This window comes from Diabrotica undecimpunctata, chromosome 9 (assembly GCF_040954645.1).
Source record: "Diabrotica undecimpunctata isolate CICGRU chromosome 9, icDiaUnde3, whole genome shotgun sequence".
Taxonomy (NCBI): Eukaryota; Metazoa; Arthropoda; class Insecta; order Coleoptera; family Chrysomelidae; genus Diabrotica; species Diabrotica undecimpunctata.
Window position 1 is genome coordinate 41,062,590 of NC_092811.1, and position 22,637 is coordinate 41,085,226.

At 33.4% G+C, this 22,637-nt stretch overlaps 1 protein-coding gene across 1 annotated transcript; it reads left to right on the top strand.

Annotated features, from left to right (window-relative positions):
- Nucleotides 1–852: 852 nt before the first annotated feature.
- On the top strand, nucleotides 853–4,026 carry LOC140450558 (uncharacterized). Its single transcript, XM_072544213.1, has 2 exons — nucleotides 853–1,304; nucleotides 1,359–4,026. Exons 1-2 carry the CDS (start codon nucleotides 853–855, stop codon nucleotides 4,024–4,026), a joined length of 3,120 nt encoding a protein of 1,039 aa, XP_072400314.1.
- The last annotated feature ends 18,611 nt before the right edge of the window (nucleotides 4,027–22,637 follow it).

The window sequence follows — 22,637 nt, forward strand, 5'->3', positions numbered from 1 at the left end:
TATAATATTTCGTCTGGGGACGTATTCTGTTTTACCTTCTTTATCTACCTTTCTATGCATTCTTTTAATGTCGGTAATTTTAACGGAAGAGTCTATATGTTTTTTTAAATAATCAGTATCATACCTCGTATCTACATCGTGAATTATTCCCTTGATTTCCAAGAGATGGTTAGGGATATAGGCTTTTAAATTTTCATCTTTTAACTTATCATGTGTTACTAGATGATTTGCATCCAAAATAGATTTTAATATGACTTTAACTCTATTTTTTCCTATAGATTTAATTTCCTTTAGGTTTTTGATTTTAAGTTTTTGATACAAAATTTCCCCCACCACCATTGGATGTAAACGAGAGATGTTCTGATTATTTAATTTCTCTATATAAACGCAACAGGTATGAAAATCATAATTATTAGAGGAAATATTATACAGTTTAACTTCCCTTGTTTTGCCGGAATCCGCACCAATTTCAATATCCTTATCCATATCCATATCTGGGGTACTTGTCGCAACACTCACTTCGCACATTTGCGTCTTAATGTTATTTTCCTCCCCCATTAGGGGAGGTAAATCACTTATTTACACTAAAATTCCAAGTATTAAACCGATATATTTACACAACTTTAAATTTAAATATAAATATCGATTTTTAATTACCGCAAAAACTTATCTCTGCTTAATGTGGTTTTATCGTCTGTTCGAACTGAAAGACAAATTCAAACTGCTTTTGTTTCTTACTTATCTGCCTTTCATTTCAATTTCCTAACTTAGACTTCTTCAATCTTGAAATTTATTGTTCATTGTTAGTTTACTTTGACACATAATAGTTAAAACATTTAAATTTGAATTAAAATGGGGGATTTGCCTACGTTAAAAAAGATAAGAGCATCTCTTAAAGCGCGATTAACCTCATTTATTAAATTCATTGATAGGGACTCAACCCAAGGTGAGATGAATGAGCCAACTCGCGCTGAAATTGAATTGCGCATCGAAAACGCGAATAGTATTCATACTCAATATCAAGAAACCCAATTAAAAATAGAAAGTTTACTGGACGCAATAACTGAGGAAGAAATAAATTACAGAGAAACGTTCGAAACATCATTTTATTCAGTTATAATTAAGGCAAAACAACTGTTGACAACAACCTCAGCTAGTGCCTCCAGTACATCTAGTCCTACTAGTGAACATTTTGCATCCAATCATACATATACAACCTCCAATATAAAACTTCCTTCTATTGAATTGCCAAAATTCAGTGGCAACATAGAAGAATGGTTAGATTTTCATGACTTATTTGATTCGTTAGTTATAAAAAATAATAGTATATCTGAAATACAAAAATTACATTATTTAAGAGCATGCATAACAGGTTCTGCTGAGAGAGTCATTGCTTCTATACCTCTCTCTGCTTCTAATTTTACTGTTACATGGAATCTTTTGGTTGAGAGATATTCTAACAAGGAATTGTTGTTGCATAACCATATTAAAGCCATCTTCAATTTAAAGGCAATCAATAAAGAAGGTTCATTTTCAATCAGAAATTTAATTGATAAATTTTGTAGCAATCTTAGAGCTTTGGAGGCATTAAAACAACCAGTCGAACATTGGGATGTCCTTCTCAAATATATTCTTTTGGAAAAATTAGATTCTGAATCTGTGAAAGAATGGGAGAAGGCCAACAATGGTAAAGTCAGTCAAGTTTCGGACCTCATATATTTCCTAAAAACGAAGGCAGATACTCTAGAAAGATATAATCTAAATAAACCCAATATTCAAGGGACTTCTGTCAATAATCATGTCAAATTCAGACACAACAGTACTAAGGCTCTTGTAAGTACAAAATCTTCTTTTCTTTCTTGTCCTTTATGCAACCAGCAACACAAACTGGTTCACTGTAGTCAATTTCATTCATTAGACATTCCTGCCCGTATCAATAAAGTACGTAGATTTAAATTATGCTTGAATTGTCTGCATTCTGGACATCAACAAGCTACGTGCAAATATGGCGAATGTAAGAAATGTAACCAGAAACATCATACTCTTCTCCATGAATTTATTGAAAATCCACTAAATCCATTGTCTCAGTTTAATGATCAAGTAGTTGCTTCTCAGAGTAGCCCTCAGACACTTTCTAATACTTCTCAAAATCAACAAATCCATCTATCAACGGTTGTTGTCCAAGTTCGTGACCATTTAGGGGTTGCTCATAATTGTAGAGCTCTTTTAGATAGTGGAGCTCAATCTAATTTTATCACGTCAAGTTTAGTTGATTTGCTGGGTATTTCAAGGGAGCAGGTTAACATTTCTGTAGTGGGTATCGCTCATGTTTCTTCTAAAATAAATCACAAATGTAATATTGTTATTAACTCTTTACAATCTATATATTCTTTCCCCCTAGAGTGTTTAATCATTCCACAAATATGTGGACAACTTCCAGTTTGTCAAATTGATGCATCTTCGTTGCCCATACCTGCAAATATTCGTTTATCAGACCCAAATTTTCATACTCCTTCGGAAGTAAATATTCTGATCAGTGCTAGTATTTTTTGGGACCTGCTATGTGTGGGTCAGGTCAAGTTAGGTCCTGAAAAACCCATACTTCAGAAAACTAGATTAGGGTGGATCATTTCTGGTCCTTTAATAAATACCAGGGTGAATAGTCAGCAATCTACCATATGTGGATTATCACACAATATCGAAACTGACGGCCTTTCTAGGTTTTGGGAGATTGAGGAGTGCTCAGGTACTATACTTCAGTCTTCAGAAGAGTTATTGTGCGAGGAGCACTTCAAATCAACCTTTAGGGGAAATTTGGATGGTCGGTTCATTGTGTCCATTCCTTTTAAGTCACAGGTTGACTCTTTGGGAGAATCCAGATCAATAGCTCAAAGAAGGTTCTATAGCTTAGAAAAAAGGCTTCTTAATGATCCTATCATGAAGGAGCAGTATGTTGCATTTATGAAGGAATACTTGTCTTTAGGCCACATGTCAAGAGTTACTGATTGTACTTTGCCAGTACATAGTTATTACTTTCCTCATCACGGGGTGATGAAGCAGGACAGTCTCACTACAAAACTCAGAGTAGTGTTCGATGGTTCCTGTCCGTCATCATCTGGTCATTCGCTAAACGATCTTCAGATGGTAGGTCCCGTCATGCAGAATGATTTGATATCTATCCTGTTGAGATTTAGAAGGTATCCATTTGTTGCATCTGCGGACATTGCCAAAATGTACCGCCAAATTCTTATTGATGATACTCAACGGTGTCTCCAAAGAATCTTATGGAGAAATCATCCGAAAGATCCTCTTCATTCATATGAATTAAATACAGTTACTTATGGCTCTACGTCAAGTAGTTATCTAGCCACTAGATGTCTCTATCAGCTATCATTAGAGCATTCTGATACATTCCCTCAAGCTTCTAAAATCATAGCTGAAGACTTCTATGTTGACGACTTGTTAACTGGTTCTGATTCGTTAGAGGACTTAATCCTTAATTGTAAACAAGTCTCTGAAATTCTTTCAAAAGGTTGCTTCCCACTTAGAAAGTGGACGTCAAACAATTCTTCATTTCTTAAGTCCATCCAGGAATCTATTTCATTAGACACTCCCTTCCTTTTTGGTGCCAATGAAAACACAAAGACACTTGGGTTACAATGGTGCCCTAGTTTAGATTCATTGTCCTATTCTATTGATTCAAATGTTACTCCTAAAATTATCACTAAAAGATCAATACTTTCTGGTATTGCTCAAATATTCGACCCTTTAGGTCTCTTAAGTCCATCAATCATTAAAGTCAAAATCCTTATGCAACTCCTTTGGTTAGAGAAGTTAGACTGGGATGAAGGAGTGCCATTGCATATTCAGTCTGAGTGGTTATCTTTCAGAGATCAGTTGCATGAGTTGAATAAATTGCAAATTCAAAGAAATGTAGTTCTCCCTAATTCTGTTCTTATTGAAATGCACGGATTCTGTGACGCAAGCGAAGTTGCTTATGGCGCAGCCATATATTCGCAGTGTTGATAAAAAGGGTAACATTTTTATAAATTTACTTTGTGCTAAAAGCAAAGTAGCACCTGTAAAGAAGCTGAGCATACCTCGCCTGGAACTTAGCGGAGCTTTGATCTTATCACGTCTTTCTAAAATGGTTATTACTTCTTTGAATATTCAGTTCAATAAGATTTTTTTGTGGTCTGACTCAACCATTACCTTGGGCTGGATAAAAACTTCGTCACATGTACTAAAAACTTTCGTTGGTAATCGTGTTTCAGAAATTCAGTCCAACACAGATCCCGAAAATTGGAGACATGTACCTACGGATTGTAACCCTGCTGATTTACTCTCTCGAGGAATTGAACCTCAGGTTCTAAGCTCTTGTTCATTTTGGTGAAACGGCCCGTCATTCTTGCTAGATTCTCCTGAAACTTGGCCAGTTCAAGTATCTTTTGATAAAGAAAAACTTCCAGAGTTTAAAACTATTAGCAACCAATTTATGATAGTTTCGTCTACTCCATTATTTGATTTTGAAAAATATTCGAGTTTTTCAACCTTGCTAAGGTCAGTGGCTTACTCTTTGCGTTTCTACTACAATTCTCAACGAAAGAACAAGGCCACTCGTGTTTTGGGGCATTTAACCACACAGGAGATTAACAATTCTACCCTTACTCTAGTTAAGTTGGTACAAGCTGAAGGTTTCCCATCTGAGATTCAGTGCTTAAGAAGAGGTAATGCAGTTTCTTCTAAAAGCAGAATCTTATCACTTAATCCCTTTTTAGATCCAGAAGGATTACTCAGGGTTGGTGGTAGATTAAGTAATTCAAACTTTTCTTATCAAAAGAAACATCCTATTCTAATTCAATCTAATCATAAGTTTACTATTCTATTTTTCCGTCAAGAGCATTTCAAGCTGTGCCATGCAGGACCTCAACATCTCCTAGCTCACGTGCGTGAGAAATATTGGCCTTTACATGGAAAATCATTGGCTAGGAGAACGGTTCGCGAATGCTTGCGTTGCTTTCGCTTCAATCCCGATCAAGTTAATCCCATCATGGGAGATCTTCCCCAATCAAGAGTCACCCCCTCATTTCCATTTGCTGTTACAGGAGTTGATTATGCTGGTCCATTTGCCCTCAGAACTAGTCGTCATAGGGGTGCTTCTTCATAAAAAGGTTATATTAGTTTATTTGTTTGCCTATCGACAAAGGCCATTCATTTAGAGGTGGTAACGGATCTTTCCACCGAAGCCTTTATGGCGGCAATAAAACGGTTTATAGCTAGAAGGGGCAAACCATGTCAGATGATGAGTGATAACGGAACCACATTTGTGAAACGGCCCGTCATTCTTGCTAGATTCTCCTGAAACTTGGCCAGTTCAAGTATCTTTTGATAAAGAAAAACTTCCAGAGTTTAAAACTATTAGCAACCAATTTATGATAGTTTCGTCTACTCCATTATTTGATTTTGAAAAATATTCGAGTTTTTCAACCTTGCTAAGGTCAGTGGCTTACTCTTTGCGTTTCTACTACAATTCTCAACGAAAGAACAAGGCCACTCGTGTTTTGGGGCATTTAACCACACAGGAGATTAACAATTCTACCCTTACTCTAGTTAAGTTGGTACAAGCTGAAGGTTTCCCATCTGAGATTCAGTGCTTAAGAAGAGGTAATGCAGTTTCTTCTAAAAGCAGAATCTTATCACTTAATCCCTTTTTAGATCCAGAAGGATTACTCAGGGTTGGTGGTAGATTAAGTAATTCAAACTTTTCTTATCAAAAGAAACATCCTATTCTAATTCAATCTAATCATAAGTTTACTATTCTATTTTTCCGTCAAGAGCATTTCAAGCTGTGCCATGCAGGACCTCAACATCTCCTAGCTCACGTGCGTGAGAAATATTGGCCTTTACATGGAAAATCATTGGCTAGGAGAACGGTTCGCGAATGCTTGCGTTGCTTTCGCTTCAATCCCGATCAAGTTAATCCCATCATGGGAGATCTTCCCCAATCAAGAGTCACCCCCTCATTTCCATTTGCTGTTACAGGAGTTGATTATGCTGGTCCATTTGCCCTCAGAACTAGTCGTCATAGGGGTGCTTCTTCATATAAAGGTTATATTAGTTTATTTGTTTGCCTATCGACAAAGGCCATTCATTTAGAGGTGGTAACGGATCTTTCCACCGAAGCCTTTATGGCGGCAATAAAACGGTTTATAGCTAGAAGGGGCAAACCATGTCAGATGATGAGTGATAACGGAACCACATTTGTGGGTGCCAACAATTCTTTGTTGGAATTGGGTAAATTTTTGAAAACCAATGGTAATAAATTCCCTGATATGTGTGCTAAATCTGATATAAATTGGAAGTTCATACCGGCTCATTCTCCTCATTTTGGCGGTCTCTGGGAGGCTGGAGTCAAATCGGTGAAGGCTAACCTCAAACGAGTTATGACAGATACGAAATTAGATTATGAAAGATTTGTTACATTACTAACTCAGATTGAAGGAGTATTACATTCTCGTCCTTTGAGTGCCTTGTCTTCTAACCCTTCTGATCTTTTGCCTTTGACACCAGCTCACTTCCTCATTGGAAGAGCCATGGATTCCGTTCCAGAAATAAATCTATCAAACTCATCCATTACCAGTTTGTCTAGATTCCAGCAGTTGCAGCAACTTCGCCATCATTTTTGGAAACGTTGGTCTCTGGAATACATTTCCGAATTGCAAGAACGGAAGAAATGGAAAGTCAACCAATCTAAAATTCAGACTGGCACACTCGTCCTCATCAAAGAAAGAAATTTACCTCCTTTAAACTGGTGTCTTGGGCGCGTAGAAGTTTTGCATCCCGGCGCTGATGGAGTTACACGAGTGGTTACCATAAGAACTTCAAAGGGACTTATAAAGCGAGCTGTTACAAACATTTGTCCACTTCCGGTTCCTAGTGATCAAAGTGAAGGTGCAATCACGTCTTAAGTTCTAGAACTGTTAATGCGTCTTAGTTAAAGAACATTTGTTTGATTTTTAAACTTAAAAGTTTATAATAATTATTGAAGATGTATTTGTTTATTTTTTATTGCATGTAATGCATTTCCTCATTTACTTGCTTACCTGTTAAATTGAAAGCGATCCTTTCAAGGTGGGGGGCATGTTCAAGATAGTGGCTGCATAATTATTAAAAAGGGGAAATGTCAAGGTTGCCAATAGCAACTAATAATTTATCTGTATCATCTCTGTGTGTGTCAAGCGAGAATAAAAAAGTCAGACCTTGAAATTCATTTTGTATAATTTTATTATAAGAGTTTTTCACATTACGAATAGATAAATCATCAGATCATATCTAAGAAAAAGAACAAAACAAACAAAAACAAATATTACCGCCATGTTTACATTTTCTGCTGCGGGAGTTACAACGCCACCGATGATCATTTATGCTTAAAAAAAAATTACCCAAAAGCATCGCAGAAGGTGTTACAGATGAGTGGAGTATTGCTACTAGTAAAAAAGATTGGATGCAAGCAGATGTTTTTCATGATTATATATCTAAGACATTATATCCTTATTTAGTAAAACAGCATGTTACATTTCCAATTATAATGTTTGTAGATGGGCACAAAACACATTTAACATATCAACTAAGTCAACTATGTACAGAACGGGAAATAATCTTAGTGGCATTATATCCAAATGCCACTAGAAATTTTCAACCCGCCGACGTCTCTAGTTTCAGGCCACTTAAAAATGCGTGGAAAAGAGCTTTGTTGAATTGGAAGAGACAAAATCCATTTGAACAACTAAGTAAGAATAACTTTGCTCCAATTTTAAAATAAGCGGTAGATACTCTTAAAAATCGGCTATCTTCAGTGGTTTTACAGTGTGTAATTTCTGTCCTTGGAACGCGGATAGTATTGACTACAGCAAATGCCTAGCTAAAATATATACCGTAGATAAATTTGGCGAAACCACAACAGAATCAATCAATTTGACCGATTTTTGCAACATATGCGATGAAGATACTTTACAGCTCTTAAAAGAAGCAAGGAAAAATGGAAACTCTAATAACACTAGCAAAAGTTTCAGGATACTACTTAATATATTTAACATTTTACGAAATGAAAAAGACAGTCAAGATTTGATTTTACGTACAAAGTGTCTATGTATCTGTTTATACGTATTTCGCCCTAATAGGGCTCATCAGAACAGATATTCATAGGCGTTCTCAACGTGAAAAGTAAATCTTTTCTGCCTTTAAGAAGCAACACTAAAATGGCTTCGATATGGACGAAATAGCGACATCTGATAATAAATCCGTAAAAGAGTTTCGAAACACAATTCAGATTTCTGTCTTAATCTGAGCCTTCTAAAAATTTTTGTACTCATACATAGTAGATCCGAATAAATTATTATTAACATCTTTATCAACGTCTGTTTTGCCTTGCAGAGCAATTTTTAGAAGGCTCAGATTAAGGCAGAAATCTGAATTGTGTTTCGAAACTATTTTACGGATTTTTTAACATTTTCCTTTTAAATAATTCAAATAATGAAGAAGGCGATAATTCACAAATTGCAATAGATGTAATGTTTTTCGAAGATAAGTCTGTAGTAGAAGAGATAGCAGCGATGACTTTAACTAACGATATCTAGAATCTGTACCTGTTGTTCTTTTGGAAGAAGTTCCTGAACAAAATACAAAAGTGGCACAAAGTTTAGCATTTTACTCAGAAAATACTCAAGAAGCAATCACAGAATTCGCTGCCATTTCAACTTTTGATTTAGTTCCCTCCACTAGTCAAAACTCTATAAATAAGGGAATACGTAATACCCAAAGATCTGGTTTTTGTAATTTCTTCTTCAGTTTATAAAAGAGAACTAGAGGAAAAGGAATGCAAAAAAAAATAAAAAGGAGCAAAAAAAAAGAAAATAAAGCAAAACGATTTTTGAAAAGTAAAGAAAATTTCTTGAAAGGAAAAAGTGTTAAACGAAATACTAAGATTAAGGTACTCAAAGAAACATCTTTATTTCAGCAGAAACCTAGTATTTTAGAGGACTTAAAAGTAAACAAGCTTTTAAATAAAGAAGATGATTGACAGCTCCATGAAAAAAATATGGAAATAGGTCAATTCCAAAAGCACGTTAGAAATCTGTCAGTATAGGGATTTGATCCAGAGGTTCCAGAACTCTCCTCACCACCTAAAAATATTATTTTTATAAATAAGGGTACATGCTTTACATGTACTGGACATTTTTCCCTGATTCGGTTTGGAGTTAAATGCCAGAAGTGTTCCAGAACATTTCATAAGGGATGTCTTGAAAAATATATGATTTATATAAAGAATATTTTGTTTGTAAAACTTGTCTTAAACAACTTGTATAAAGAATATTGTTTTTGTAAAATTTGTTTTTAAAAAATATATAAATAAATGACACTTTGTTTGTACATAAGTACTTATATTTTAGTTTTGTTTTCAATGCTCAATCAATATTTTGATATAAAATTCTGCCAATTACTGGGTGCTAATGATTGAGTACACTGTCAATTACTACATGTCAATAACTAGAATATAACTGCCAATAATTACGAAATGTGTATATTGTCTAAAATAACCTGTTTGTGATTATTTTCCTCAATATTTATAATGAAATGACATTTAATTTGTGTTCAGTAATAATGGTAAATTATAAAAAGATTCAAAATATCCCTCTATGATGTTACCTATATTAGCAAATCTAATGTAAACAACTCTTTTCCTTTAAGTGCCAATAACTGGGTGGTTTACCCTATTCAGGTATTCAAGTTAATCTCTTAGGTCTCGTAATTTAAGCAAAAACATGTTTGTTATATTGAATAATAGTAATTTGATTTGGCGTCTAATCTAGATGTCAAAAAGGTAGTACAACACAATGTTATTAAAAATTTTCTCACATAAACTATTTTTATCTCATGACAATAAAGCAAGTCTAAAACTCTTCCTAAAGATTCATTCTGTACAATTAATAAGAAACTTTAATTAAATTTCGAATACGGTTTATAACAGCCAATTCTAACTTTATATAGAAATGTCATGCTCAAATTCCCATAAAAATGAATGTGCCCAATGTAATTACAGTGTATTAAGAGCTATCGCGGCGTAAATTAAATAAGTTACGAGTTCATAATTTCTTAGGGTTGATAATAACTTCCATGCAACAATAATCATAATAACTATCTTTTGAGGTCACGGAGAAATTTTTATAATAATAAATTTAAATAATTCCCTTTACTCGGAGACATTAATTTAAATATTGCAAAAATTATCTTTCATTATCACTACAGCGAGCCCGCACATATATTTTGCACACGAAAGTCTTTACTAAAAATAGAATTCATGCTAACTTGACGATACTCTCGCATATATTTGTTCAATAGAAGTCTGTTGTTTGGATTGAAGTAGTAGTTGTTGTTGCAGCTAGTTATTTGTTTCGAATAACTAACTAGCTGAAGACAATAATACTGAAGAATACAACAAAATCAATAAAGAAATAAGAAGAAAGATCCAGGATGCAAAAGGAAGTAGTACAGCAGCAAATGATTTAAAATAGAAGAACTGCAGAAAAACAATGACACGCTTAATATGTACAAAAGTGAGCAAGAAATACTGGACCATTTAAATCAACTGCATGTAGTCTACTTGACAAACAAGGAAATATTATAATCAATGAACAAGACAAACTAGATAGGAGGAGGGAATATATTGAGAATTTACTTGATGTTAAAAGAACAGAAATTCAAATCTGAAATATATCGACTAGTTCAAACTAAACACACCCTTTGATGAAATGGAAAGGGTTACAAAACTACCAAAGAATAGGAATGTAACCAGTCCAGATAAACTTCCCAGCATAATATAACAACAGACTTGCTACTGTCAACATTTGTGACGATACCGAAAAAAACAACACGCCAAATGATGTAGTGATCGTAGCACTAGCAGTCGATGAGCCACGTACTGAAAATTTTCTTAAAAATAATGCACTCGAGGATTTTCAACAGTTTAAAGATATAGGGTTATAGAACAACCGGTATATATATTAATATGAAATAGTAATTTTAAAATATGATAAAAAATTATGTAGAAGCAAGAAAAATTCACCTAAACACTAATTTGGAAGCCGTTGCTGTATCTATGTCATGCAATATCAACTGCAGACCTATTAACATATGTAACATTTACCTCCCTCATCCAAATGAAAATGTACTTGAAGACTTACAGCGCTTAATCGATGATATTCCTGCTTCCAAACTAATACTTGGTGACTTGAATTGTCATATGACATGAAGTAGTATAAAAACAGACAAACGTGGTAGACTTCTTCAGAAATTAATAGATAATCAAAATCTTATATTAATGAATACTGGTAAACCTACTTATTTTAGCTCCCACAATAGTACTTTTTCTGCCATCGATATTTCGTTGTGCGATCACTCATTAGCTACAAGTTTTTCTTGGAATAGTCTTGATTATCTATATAATCATTTTCTCCTAACAATTGAAACCATTGGGCATGATCAACCGAATATTCCTTTTTACCAAAAATGGAAATTAAACCCAGCAAACTGGGACTTATATAGAGATCTAATAAATAATTATCTTACGAACTTTATTCTAGAAGATAGCATAGATTCATCTCTTCATCATTTCAATGATACTATACTAAAATGCGCTAATATTGCAGTGGGAAAAACAAAACCTTGTAAACGAAAACCAGTACCATGATGGAATAAAGAAATAGCTTTAGCTATGAAATTTAGCAAACATGCTTTCAATGTTTTAAAAAGACATAAAACAACAGAAAATGTTAACAACTTTAAAAAACTAAGGGCAAAAACTAAATATCTTATTAAGAAAAGTAAAAAAGAAACATGGTCAAATTATGTCTCTACAATAAATTCATCAACACCTATGACTACAATCTGGAATAAAGTACTACACTAAAAGGTGAACAAAACTTAATTCACATTAACACTCTTTCTTATAAAAACAAATTAATATCTTCCAAACAAGAAATTAGTAATATTATTTCAGATATATAAGAAATTCAAGCAATGCAAACTTCGATCCCGCATTTTTAGATTCAAAAAATAAACGTGAAATGACAGAAATATCTATAGTAGATAGTGATAATCTACTAAATTTTCCCATCACATATCAAGAATTTAAAGAAGCTCTAGATAAATAAAAAAACACTTCATCAGGTCCTGATAATATACCAATAATATTTATCAAAAACTTGCCGTACATAGGAAAATTAATTCTCCTACACATTTTCAATCACATTTACCTTCATAAAAAATTTCCATCAATCTGGTCTGAATCAACAATTATTCCCATTTTAAAACCTTTTAAATCGAAAACTGACCCTCTTTTCTAGAGGACAATTTCTCTTACAAATAATACATGCAAACTACTAGAAAAAATTTTAAATAACAGATTAATATGGTTTCTTGAAAAAAACCGATTATTAAGCCATGTCCAAAGCGGTTTCAGAAAAGGCAGATCAACTCATGATGCCTTAGTAGCTATTGACAATATTATATGTGAGTCTTTTAGAAATAACCAGAAAGAAGTTGCCATATTTTTTTATATAAATAAAGCATTTGATACTGCATGGAGATACAACAAGCAAACTCTTTTGCAATCGTGATATCAACATAAAGTTACGAATACGAATGCTGCGGTGTTATGTCTTTTCTACCCTGTTGTATGGAGTAGAGGCTTGGACACTAAAACAGTTGACCACAAAAAACATCGAAGCTTTCGAGATGTGGTGCTATAGGCGCATTCTCAGAATATCATGGATGGACCGCGTCACTAACACGCAAGTACTCCAAACTTTAGACAAAAGATGCGAAATTCTAAATGAGATAAAAACTAGAAAGATGGAATACTTGGGGCACATTGTGAGAGGTGAAAAGTACGAACTTTTAAGAAATATCATGCAGGGCAAAATTAAGGGCAAAAGAAGTGTGGGAAGAAGAAAAATATCGTGGCTTCGTAATCTACGTGAATGGTTCGGGTGTAGTTCGATTGAACTTTTTAGGCGCGCTGCTAACAAAGTCGCAGTGGCCATGATGATTTCCAATCTCCGCTAGGAGTGGCACGAGAAGAAGAAGAAGGAGATACAACATTTTACAAACCATGTCTAACATGGGTATCCAGGGAAATTTTCTTGCTTTTGTTAAACATTTCATGAATAATAGAGTATTCCAAGTACGTGTGAATGGAATTACTTCAAAAACAAAATGTCTTAAAAACAGTATTCCACAGGGCTTAACCTTAAGCCCCACTCTATTTTTAATAGCAATTAATAATATCGCTCAAGAGATAAATCATTTCTGCATAAACTAGAAGACTGGTCCCAAAAAACAGGTTTTACGTTCTCAATTGATAAATCTTGTTTCATCGTATTCAATAAAAGAAAAACTGATTGCAAAACAACACTTACTTTAAATGGTATCAACCTAAAACAACTAGAGAGCATTGACTTTCTTGGCCTGAGACTGGACAGTCAGCTAACATGGGCAGAACATATTAAAAAGCTAGTCGTATCCTGCCAATCTAAAATAAATCTCCTTAAAATTCTATCAATCCGATCTTGGGGAGCGGACACCCTAAAATTGCTGCACATATACCAATCATTAATCCGAAGTAAACTGGATTATGGTGCAATATGCTATTCAATTGCGAGTAATTATAATTATATTCTTTAAAAACTAGACATTATACAAAACACATGTTTAAGACTTATTCTGGATGCTTACCAAACTAGTCCTGTTTCAAGTTTTCAGGTTATCCTAGATGAATCCCCCCTATTAATACGAAGACAACACATTTCTTTAAATTATGTTGCGAGACTGTCTTCCAACCCTAATAACACAAACTATCCAGTTCTTTACAAAATATATCCATCTACTCATTGCCATCAACAAATTAAATATCCACCCCTTAAAGAACGTTTAACGAGATATGGTTTTGACATGGAGCAGCTGACACATTCTTATCCTACACAACCAACTATACCTCCCTGGACTATTAATTTTCCCACTATTGATATATCCCTCACGGCATATTCAAAGAGTACCACAAATCCCATAATCATTAACAAATTATATCAAGAAGGTATATCAGAATACATTTTTTTTTTAGATTTTTACTGATGCGTCAAGAACTGAAAACGGAAATGCAGCGGCCTTTATTCTAGGAAAGTCTGAATATGCAGTTCGCATCTCTCAATTCTGCAGCATTTTCACGGGAGAAGCAATCACTATTTTAAAAGCATTAGACATGTGTAAGAGTCATGCAAGCTCAAACTTTCTTATCGTTACTGACTCTTTATCAGTTCTTCGGAACTTACGGCAAATATATCCAGTACATGCTATCCTGTAACAAATACAATTAGCACTTTATCACCTACAAAACAGACACGTGAACGTTAAATTTCTCTGGGTACCACCACATACAAGTATCGCAGGAAATGAAAAAGTAGATGAATTAGCAAAGAAAACTGCTACTGACGAGCAAACTGAAATAATGACTACAATTCCATTCAGCGATATCCATCTCATTATTAAACGGCACTGTGTAAAAAATTGGCAACAAATGTGGAATTCTAATAAGGCTAACCTGAAAAACGTTAAAACTAGGATTGGCACTAAACTACAATTTCCAGAAAACAGATGGCAACAGGTGATTATAAAACGACTAAGAATTGGACATACAGCGTTAACTCACCCGCATCTCATAACAAAAGGACTACCACCTGAATGTTCCTATTGCGAATGTCCAATAACTGTTCAACATATATTGATTGAATGTCCTCTTTATTCCTACGAAAGAGCCATTAACAACGTACCAGAAGAAGCAAACTTAAAAATATTTAAAACTGTAATGTATCAAATACAATCAAATTCCTTAAGGACATACGTTTACTACACAAAATTGAAGTTATATTATATGTAATATTTTGTAATTTTGTAATTTATAATTTGTAATTTAATACGCAATTTGTAATTAGTATATTTAATAACAACTGTAAAATCTGTAAAACCCGGTAATAACCTTTAGTGGTTGATGCGGAAATTCTAAATAAAAAAAAAATAGTAAGTTACATATGCGTACTTATAATAAATACATTAATTTTAATTTTATTATAGCATGTGACACAACTATGAGTACACAAATGTAAGTACATGATAATAATTGCAGTAAATTCAAGAAATGTAGTTTTTAATCAAAGTCTAATTTAATATTTATTAATTATTATTATTTTCCAATAATCAGTTCTTCCTAGAATTTTGTTGTTTTTGTTTTTCAATCCATTGTTTAATTTCATATTTATATCTATATTTTTTATAATCTTTAATTTGTAACTTTGGCCCTATGTAACCAACATATCTCTAGAGTATGGATTTATTACATTTAGGTAAAATTGCATTATTCCTTGAATATCTAGTTTAATGGACATAATTAATAAAGTTTAATAATATTATCTTTTTTTCATGTATATGTATAAGGGCTTTGTAACAGAATATTTACGTACAATTAAAAATTGACTTTCATTGTATAACAGCTCGCTAGAATATCTTAAATGTTTCCCATAAATAATTCTAATTAGCCATTTCTGAATAATGTTTATAGAATGCAAGTAATTATTTTGTATTCCACCCAATTCTAAAAGGCCATAGGTAAGTTGAGATTGTATAAGTGCATAATATAGAATCCGTAATTGAGTTATTCCTAAAAATTGTTTTAAAAATTTGAATCTTGATAGTAGCCCTCTTAATTTAATTACAGTATTATTTGCTTGAGTATTCCATCGTAAATGTTTATTAATTATTATTCCTAGATATTAAATCTGGTATGTATATGGAATTTCATTAATGGGCCAAAATTTTAAAGGTTACTTACATACGATGTAAATGGCATATATTTTGTTTTATCTACATTTAAGGTGAGCTTAGTACACTGAAATCATTTCTGAATTGTAGCAAAGTCTGTTTCGGCTTTTTGTTTTAAATTACCCCATGTATTTGCATCATAGAAAATAACTGTGTCATCTGCAAAGCGTATTATCTTACCTAAATATTCAGTCTGAATAGATCATTGATGTAGATATTAAAGAGAATTGGTTCTAAGACTGTTGTCTGCGGGACTCCATAGGATTTAATTCTTCCCTTAATAATTTCTCTCTCTCTCTCTCTCTATATATATATATATATATATATATATATATATATATATATATATATATATAAACATGTTGTTGCCTGTTTAGAAGATACATTTCTAGGGTAATATATGCAAGTCTTCTAATACCATATTTTTTAAGATTATACTCGGTTCACAATTTGTTGATAGCTCACTACAAGTTTAACCCTAATTAGAAAACTGAAATACAGAGAGGATAGGTAATACGATATAATAGTAAAAACCAACCTAAAACTGACGGTTTAAGACGTTTTCGACTAACCCACCTTAGGAATACAATACCATATAATCCTATTACGGGAGTATTTTGAATGGTTAGAGATGAATGACCAGTGTCGTAGAGTATATGATTGAAACATTTATTTGAACTAAATAGATATATTTTTTAAATTGTACTTATGTAAATTGTATTTTTTAATAAAACTTATTTATTTTATTCAAAAATAAAATGTTTCTTGCCATTTGTAAAAGATACATTTATTTAATTAAGGAAAAAGGCGCCAAATGTCGCCTGGCAAAATTTCCAATGTGTTTTAAATGTATCCATTATTTTCGAATCCGGAGAAAACTAATAAATATTTTTGAAAAATTTAAACGCAGAATGAAAGATTACATTATTACTCAGGGCAGAAAGTCCCTGAAAGCTTCTACAATGTTTATTTTAATATGTTATGTAACAGGGGTGAAAATAAAAGAGAAAATATAGGAAAAAAAATGGATACATTTAAAACACATTGAACATTTTGACAGGCGACATTTTGCGCCTTTCCCCTTTAATACCTTACGATTACAACTACTATTACTTACCTTATATAATTACGATTAGAAAACTATTCAAATTCAAAATAAATAGGATCAACTTCGGAATCCGAGTCGTCTTAAGGGTTAATAATTCGGTTAATAATCTCTACGGTCGCATCAATTATGTTATCAAGATCCCACATTTTTTGTTCTTCTTCTATTACATGTCTTACTGCATCTTTCCAGTTTTGTTTTGTAATATGTTATAAAGACTCGTATAACAATTCACGTACAGCTTGTATTTTATATGACGTATTTTTTCTAGCCACATAACTTTTCATTTGTGCCCAAATGAGTTCAATTGGATTTATTTCACAGTGGTAGGGTGGAAGTCTAAAGACTGTGATGTTTCGCCTTTCCGCCATTTTGTCAACTACGTATTTCTTGAACTTAGATTTGTGTTGCCGGGCAATTTTTAAAAGTTCTGCTTTTACCATTCCATCTTCGCAAGGCAGATACTTATTCCGCAGCCAGTCAAGAATATCCTGTTTCTTCCACGCATTCGTTAGAAGTCCTTCTACTGGTCGTGAATGATAAGGTGCATTATCTAATACTATAATTGAATTTGGTGGTATGTGTTCAATCATTTGCTCAAAATACTCTTCGAAAACATCAGCTGTCATCTCCTCATGATAGTCTTTTGTGCTTTTGGAATGAAATTCCAACAAACCATGCTTAACAAATCCTTTTTCACTGCCAATGTGAGAAATTATTAATCTACTGCCTTTACCAGAAGGTGGGGAGATACCAGTAGACCAACCTTCCATAAAGGCTTGCCTGGAGCTTAATAAATTTTTATCTGACCAAATTTTTTTTAGAGTATGACCTGAGTTTACCCACGTTTCATCCTGGTAGAAGATGGGCCTTTCTTCAGCCCGGAATTTTCGTATGAATCTTAGATAATTTCTTCTCCAACATCATCTTCTCCTCCCGGTCAATCAAAAGTGACTTTCGGTCTGATTTCTCCCACCGGAAATTTAATTTTCCTTCGAATACCATTTTTGGCAAATTCATCAATTTCAATAGGCTTTTTCCCTCTCTTTAAGTGTTCGTTTGGGTTTGGGTTAGCTATACCGTGTTTTTTTCTTTCTGATAGGAACCTATATAAAGTTGACTCTCCTACGCCAGTCATGTTGGCACAACTTTCGACTATGTTGCGAACAGTGTTTGTGAGAATCTGAGAAACCAGAGCATCGTGAACATTCAGGTCAATAGTCTTCTCTCTTGGTGAATAGACAGACTTACTGACTGTATGCAACAGTACCGGTGTAAAACTTGATGATGAAGCCATCACAAACAATCTAACAAAACGAGCACGAGCGAAAGGTACGTATATGTTCGTAGGTATATGGAATAAAAAATCACTCACGTACTGCATATAATTCGCAAAAGAAATATTCGAGACGCTAATTACTGCCGTAGACGCGGAAACACCGACGAGCCGTAAATTACATGCGATCAAAAACGTACTAAACAATAAAATTGTTTTCGTTCGTAATAACTTCACCCTTTCAAGTAAAGTTTCGAATATAATTATATTATTAAAAATCTGGGGAATTCCATCTTAATTATCTTGCAACGAATAGTACCTTCGGATATGAATTCCAGGTTTTCTAGTAAAGTGATTAAACGCGAAGATTAGTATTGAAATATCCAAAGAGATAAGGTATTCTTATTTACAAAATTGTTAATGGTTAAATTCTTATTTTTATTAATATAATATAATAACCAACATTAGTCGTGAAAGTTTTAATTGTTTTTTTGCTAAATATATTAGTATTAAAATATTATCAATATTATATATAACAGTATTAAAACAATATATTATTATTTAATGAATAAACACCTTAGGAACGCCTATGATTTACGACCGTTTTATGAGTTTGAGGCATATTTCGTGCTCTCAACAATTTGTGAACGAAGAATAGTTAGCAATATTTTATGTGTAACAGTGTCAAATACCTTTGATAAATATACAAATATACAAAGAGCTTATCTTGCCTTATCAAGAGCTTTGTAGATAGCTAATATAGCATCGATTGCATCTTCAGCGGATTTTCCTTCTTAAAATCCATAATGACATACAGATAGTAAATTAATTGTTTTTTTTTATTTATAAGTCTTTTCTTAATTATTTTTTCTAATATTTTACCTATGTTTAAGATTAGGGTGATAGGCCTATAGTTCTGACAATATATTTCTTTGCCAGATTTGAATAGTGGTTTAATAGTTCCAGTTTTTAAAATATCTGGAAAAATGCCTAAATTAAGACATCTCTTTATTATGTAAGTTAAGATTTTTGAAATATGGTTATTTTTTAAAGTTCAGATCTAATATTATCATGTACTGGTGACTTTTTATTTTTTAAATATTTTATTATTTCTTCAACCTCATTTTCAGTCGTTGGAAACGATTACATAGTATTATTTGCAGTTTTTTTAACTTTTCCATTACTATTCTAAATGTAGAACAAAAATAATACGCTATTCATAGTTTTAATTGTCTTCTATCCGATGTCTCCTAGTTTTTATCGCAGCATTCCGATTTTGTAAAATTTGTCAGATATATTCTGACCTTAATATCTAGCGAAAGGGGTTAAAAGAAACACGCAGACAACAAACCAATAACTCGAAATACCTACGGTCGAACAAAAGGTAAAAAATACCTGTTCCGAAGCATCTGACTGTGCACCTGTCGCTTTCCTGCCACCAACTGTCTTCCTTAATGCAAAGTTGCCAACTCTCGACTTGTGTATTTCCGTAATTCGGACGACTGGCGGATGTACGAAAAACACGTAAATGATTTTTACCTTTTGGAAAAGGTTTTTATAGAAAACGATTGCTTTTTCACGAAATATTTTAACGAATTTATTTTAAATACTCTATAGTTGCTCATACATTTGTTAAGAATATACTTAAAAATATTACCAGTTTTAGTTACTTAGTTATAGTAGATACTATTTTAATAGAAATAAGCCGCAATTAAAGGTTAAAATAAGTTTATTGAGTTTCAATTTCTACTTCGGAAATTGTTCTCAAAATACAAACATTAATAAATTAAACAAATTTTGTTTTTTGTTACTTGGTGAAAAATTCACTTGGTGACTTATTTATATTGATAATTTACACATATATGATACATTTTAAAGTAAACGACTTTAAAAGGATATTGCCAATGTGGTTGATTTGCGTTCCTGGGACGACTTTATTGTAAGATAGTTCATTCGATTACATGAAATCAACTTTAACTTGAGAATATCCGTCAGAAAACAATCGTAGCATGTAATTCGTCTTCAAAAAGATAACCACATGCCATAATGACAGTAACATTCTTCTGTTACTGATTATATAGTAAATTATGAGGAAAAAACCAGGAAAAAAACCTCATAATACTATCCCAACATGGTAAGTATTTGGTCTTACACTTAGTTTACTTTCAATAGACATTAAATTCGGATTTTATATGTTTGTCATTTAAAAAACATGAATGATGTATCCTCGATATGTTGCTGACTGTAGTAAATAGTGGTATTTTCCTTTTATTAGCTTTCTTTGTTAATATGGGTAAGGTAAGTCAGGGTAAGTGGGAATCTGGGGCAAGTGCGACTAGTCAATACCGTAATTCAACCAACGATAGTAAAATAGCGAAATCTAGTGTAAACGTTACTCAACTTCATAACCATGTGTTCTGTATACGGTGGAGCGACGTTACCGACAGTAATGTGAGAGTTGAGGTATTGAACATATATCTGCAAAAATCCACTTGATTGGTCAAATTTGAACTTACCCCAGTGTTCTGCAATAGCAAGATTTTCAAGGTAAGATTATTAGCCGTATTATTTTAGTGTAAAAGTGCACTTCGTAAATACGATAAACGTGTTTCAATATACATAACCCTACTTAGAGGCCACGTACACTAATGTTCGCACTTGCCCCAATAAAATTTTATCGAGGCAAGTGGGAACTAGGAATAATTAGTTACGTTTCCACCTGCCCCGATTAAAATTTTAATGATTGACTCTTTTTTAGGGGCTACCATGGTTCGCATTTATCAACGTAAGACGGAGAGAGCGACATCTTATAGTAAGGAACAGCAAAAGCACTGGAAGATATCAGATCTGGAAAAACAACACTACATACAGCAAGCCGAAATTATGCAATTCCAAAAACAACATTGCACAATCATTCAACTGGTGTCAGAGGAAAAAAATGATTCATTAGGTAGAGGAACATTAGGTTATTCATGCCGAACATGAACGCAAGTTAGCCGAAGGATTGAAAACTCTAGAAAAATGGGGCTTTGGATTGTCAAACCGGGAAGTTCTGTTGATTCTCTCTGATTTGGTTACACAAAATAATATAAGAACGCCATTTAAAAATAATATTCCTGGTCATGACTGGTTCACCGGCTTTAAAGCAAGATACAAGTTATCTCTCAAGAAACCCCAATCGGTTGAGTATGCAACGAAGAAGATGTGTGATCAATTTTCCATTTATAAGTATTTTGAGATCTTAAAGAACACTCTTGTTGAATTAGATCTTAATGATAAGCCTAAACAAACATGGAATTTGGACGAGACCAGCTTATGCGTTGACCCATCCCGAGTAAAGGTGCTAGGAGCCAAAGGTAAACCGTGTTCGCGAACTACGAGTGGTCCAGGTAAGGAGAATGTAACAATATTATCTGCGGCAAATGCATTTGGAGACAAAGTACCACCATGTATTGTATTTAAAGGAAAGTTCGTATGGGACCAGTGGATGGCAACACAGGACCCAGATAATCTTGATATGGCATATGCATCTACTCCAAACGGCTGGATGGAAACGGACGTTTTCGTCAATTTCTTAAAAAATACATTTTTGAATGCTGTGGGACAACAAAGACCACTATTATTGATATATGATGGTCACAGCACTCACGTAAATACAAAAGTCATCGAATTAGCTCGTGAAAATAAGATTACCATTCTCCCCTTAGATTTGTCCGTGTTTAAATCCTTTAAGACTGAGTGAAACAAAAAATTAGTGGCTTGGCAGCGAAGAAATCAAGAAATAAAAATGCCGAAGCGAACATTTTCTGAACATGTTCGTGACGTGTGGTATGGTACAAAGCCAGAAATCATCAAAAGCGGATTTCGGAAAGCGGGAATATTCCCATACAAAAATGACTTTGTAGAAGAAGATAAATTTCACCCCGATGCCTATAAACGTTGGAAGGAGATAAATAACAAAACTGCGAATCAAGGTGACAAAAATATGGAAGCAACTCTAGAAGATTTACCGCCATCGGTTTCTTTTGAAGACTTGCTTTTGAAAACATTCAAACCAATGCCTCGTTTGGAACCAGTAAAGAAAACACGAGTAACTCCTGGTGCCGAGGTTATAACCAGTAATGATTATTACCAAAAATTACAAGAAAAAGCAAACAATAGTATTGAAGCAGTGCCCAGCACCAGTGGGGTAAAATATCAGCGGAAAATAAAATCTAGACGACGAAAACAGCATAGTTCCAGTTCTAGTGACGAGTTATCTGATATAGATCCACCGTTAGATGATGATTCGTTAGATGAGCTATCTGATATATGTATCTACCGTTAGAT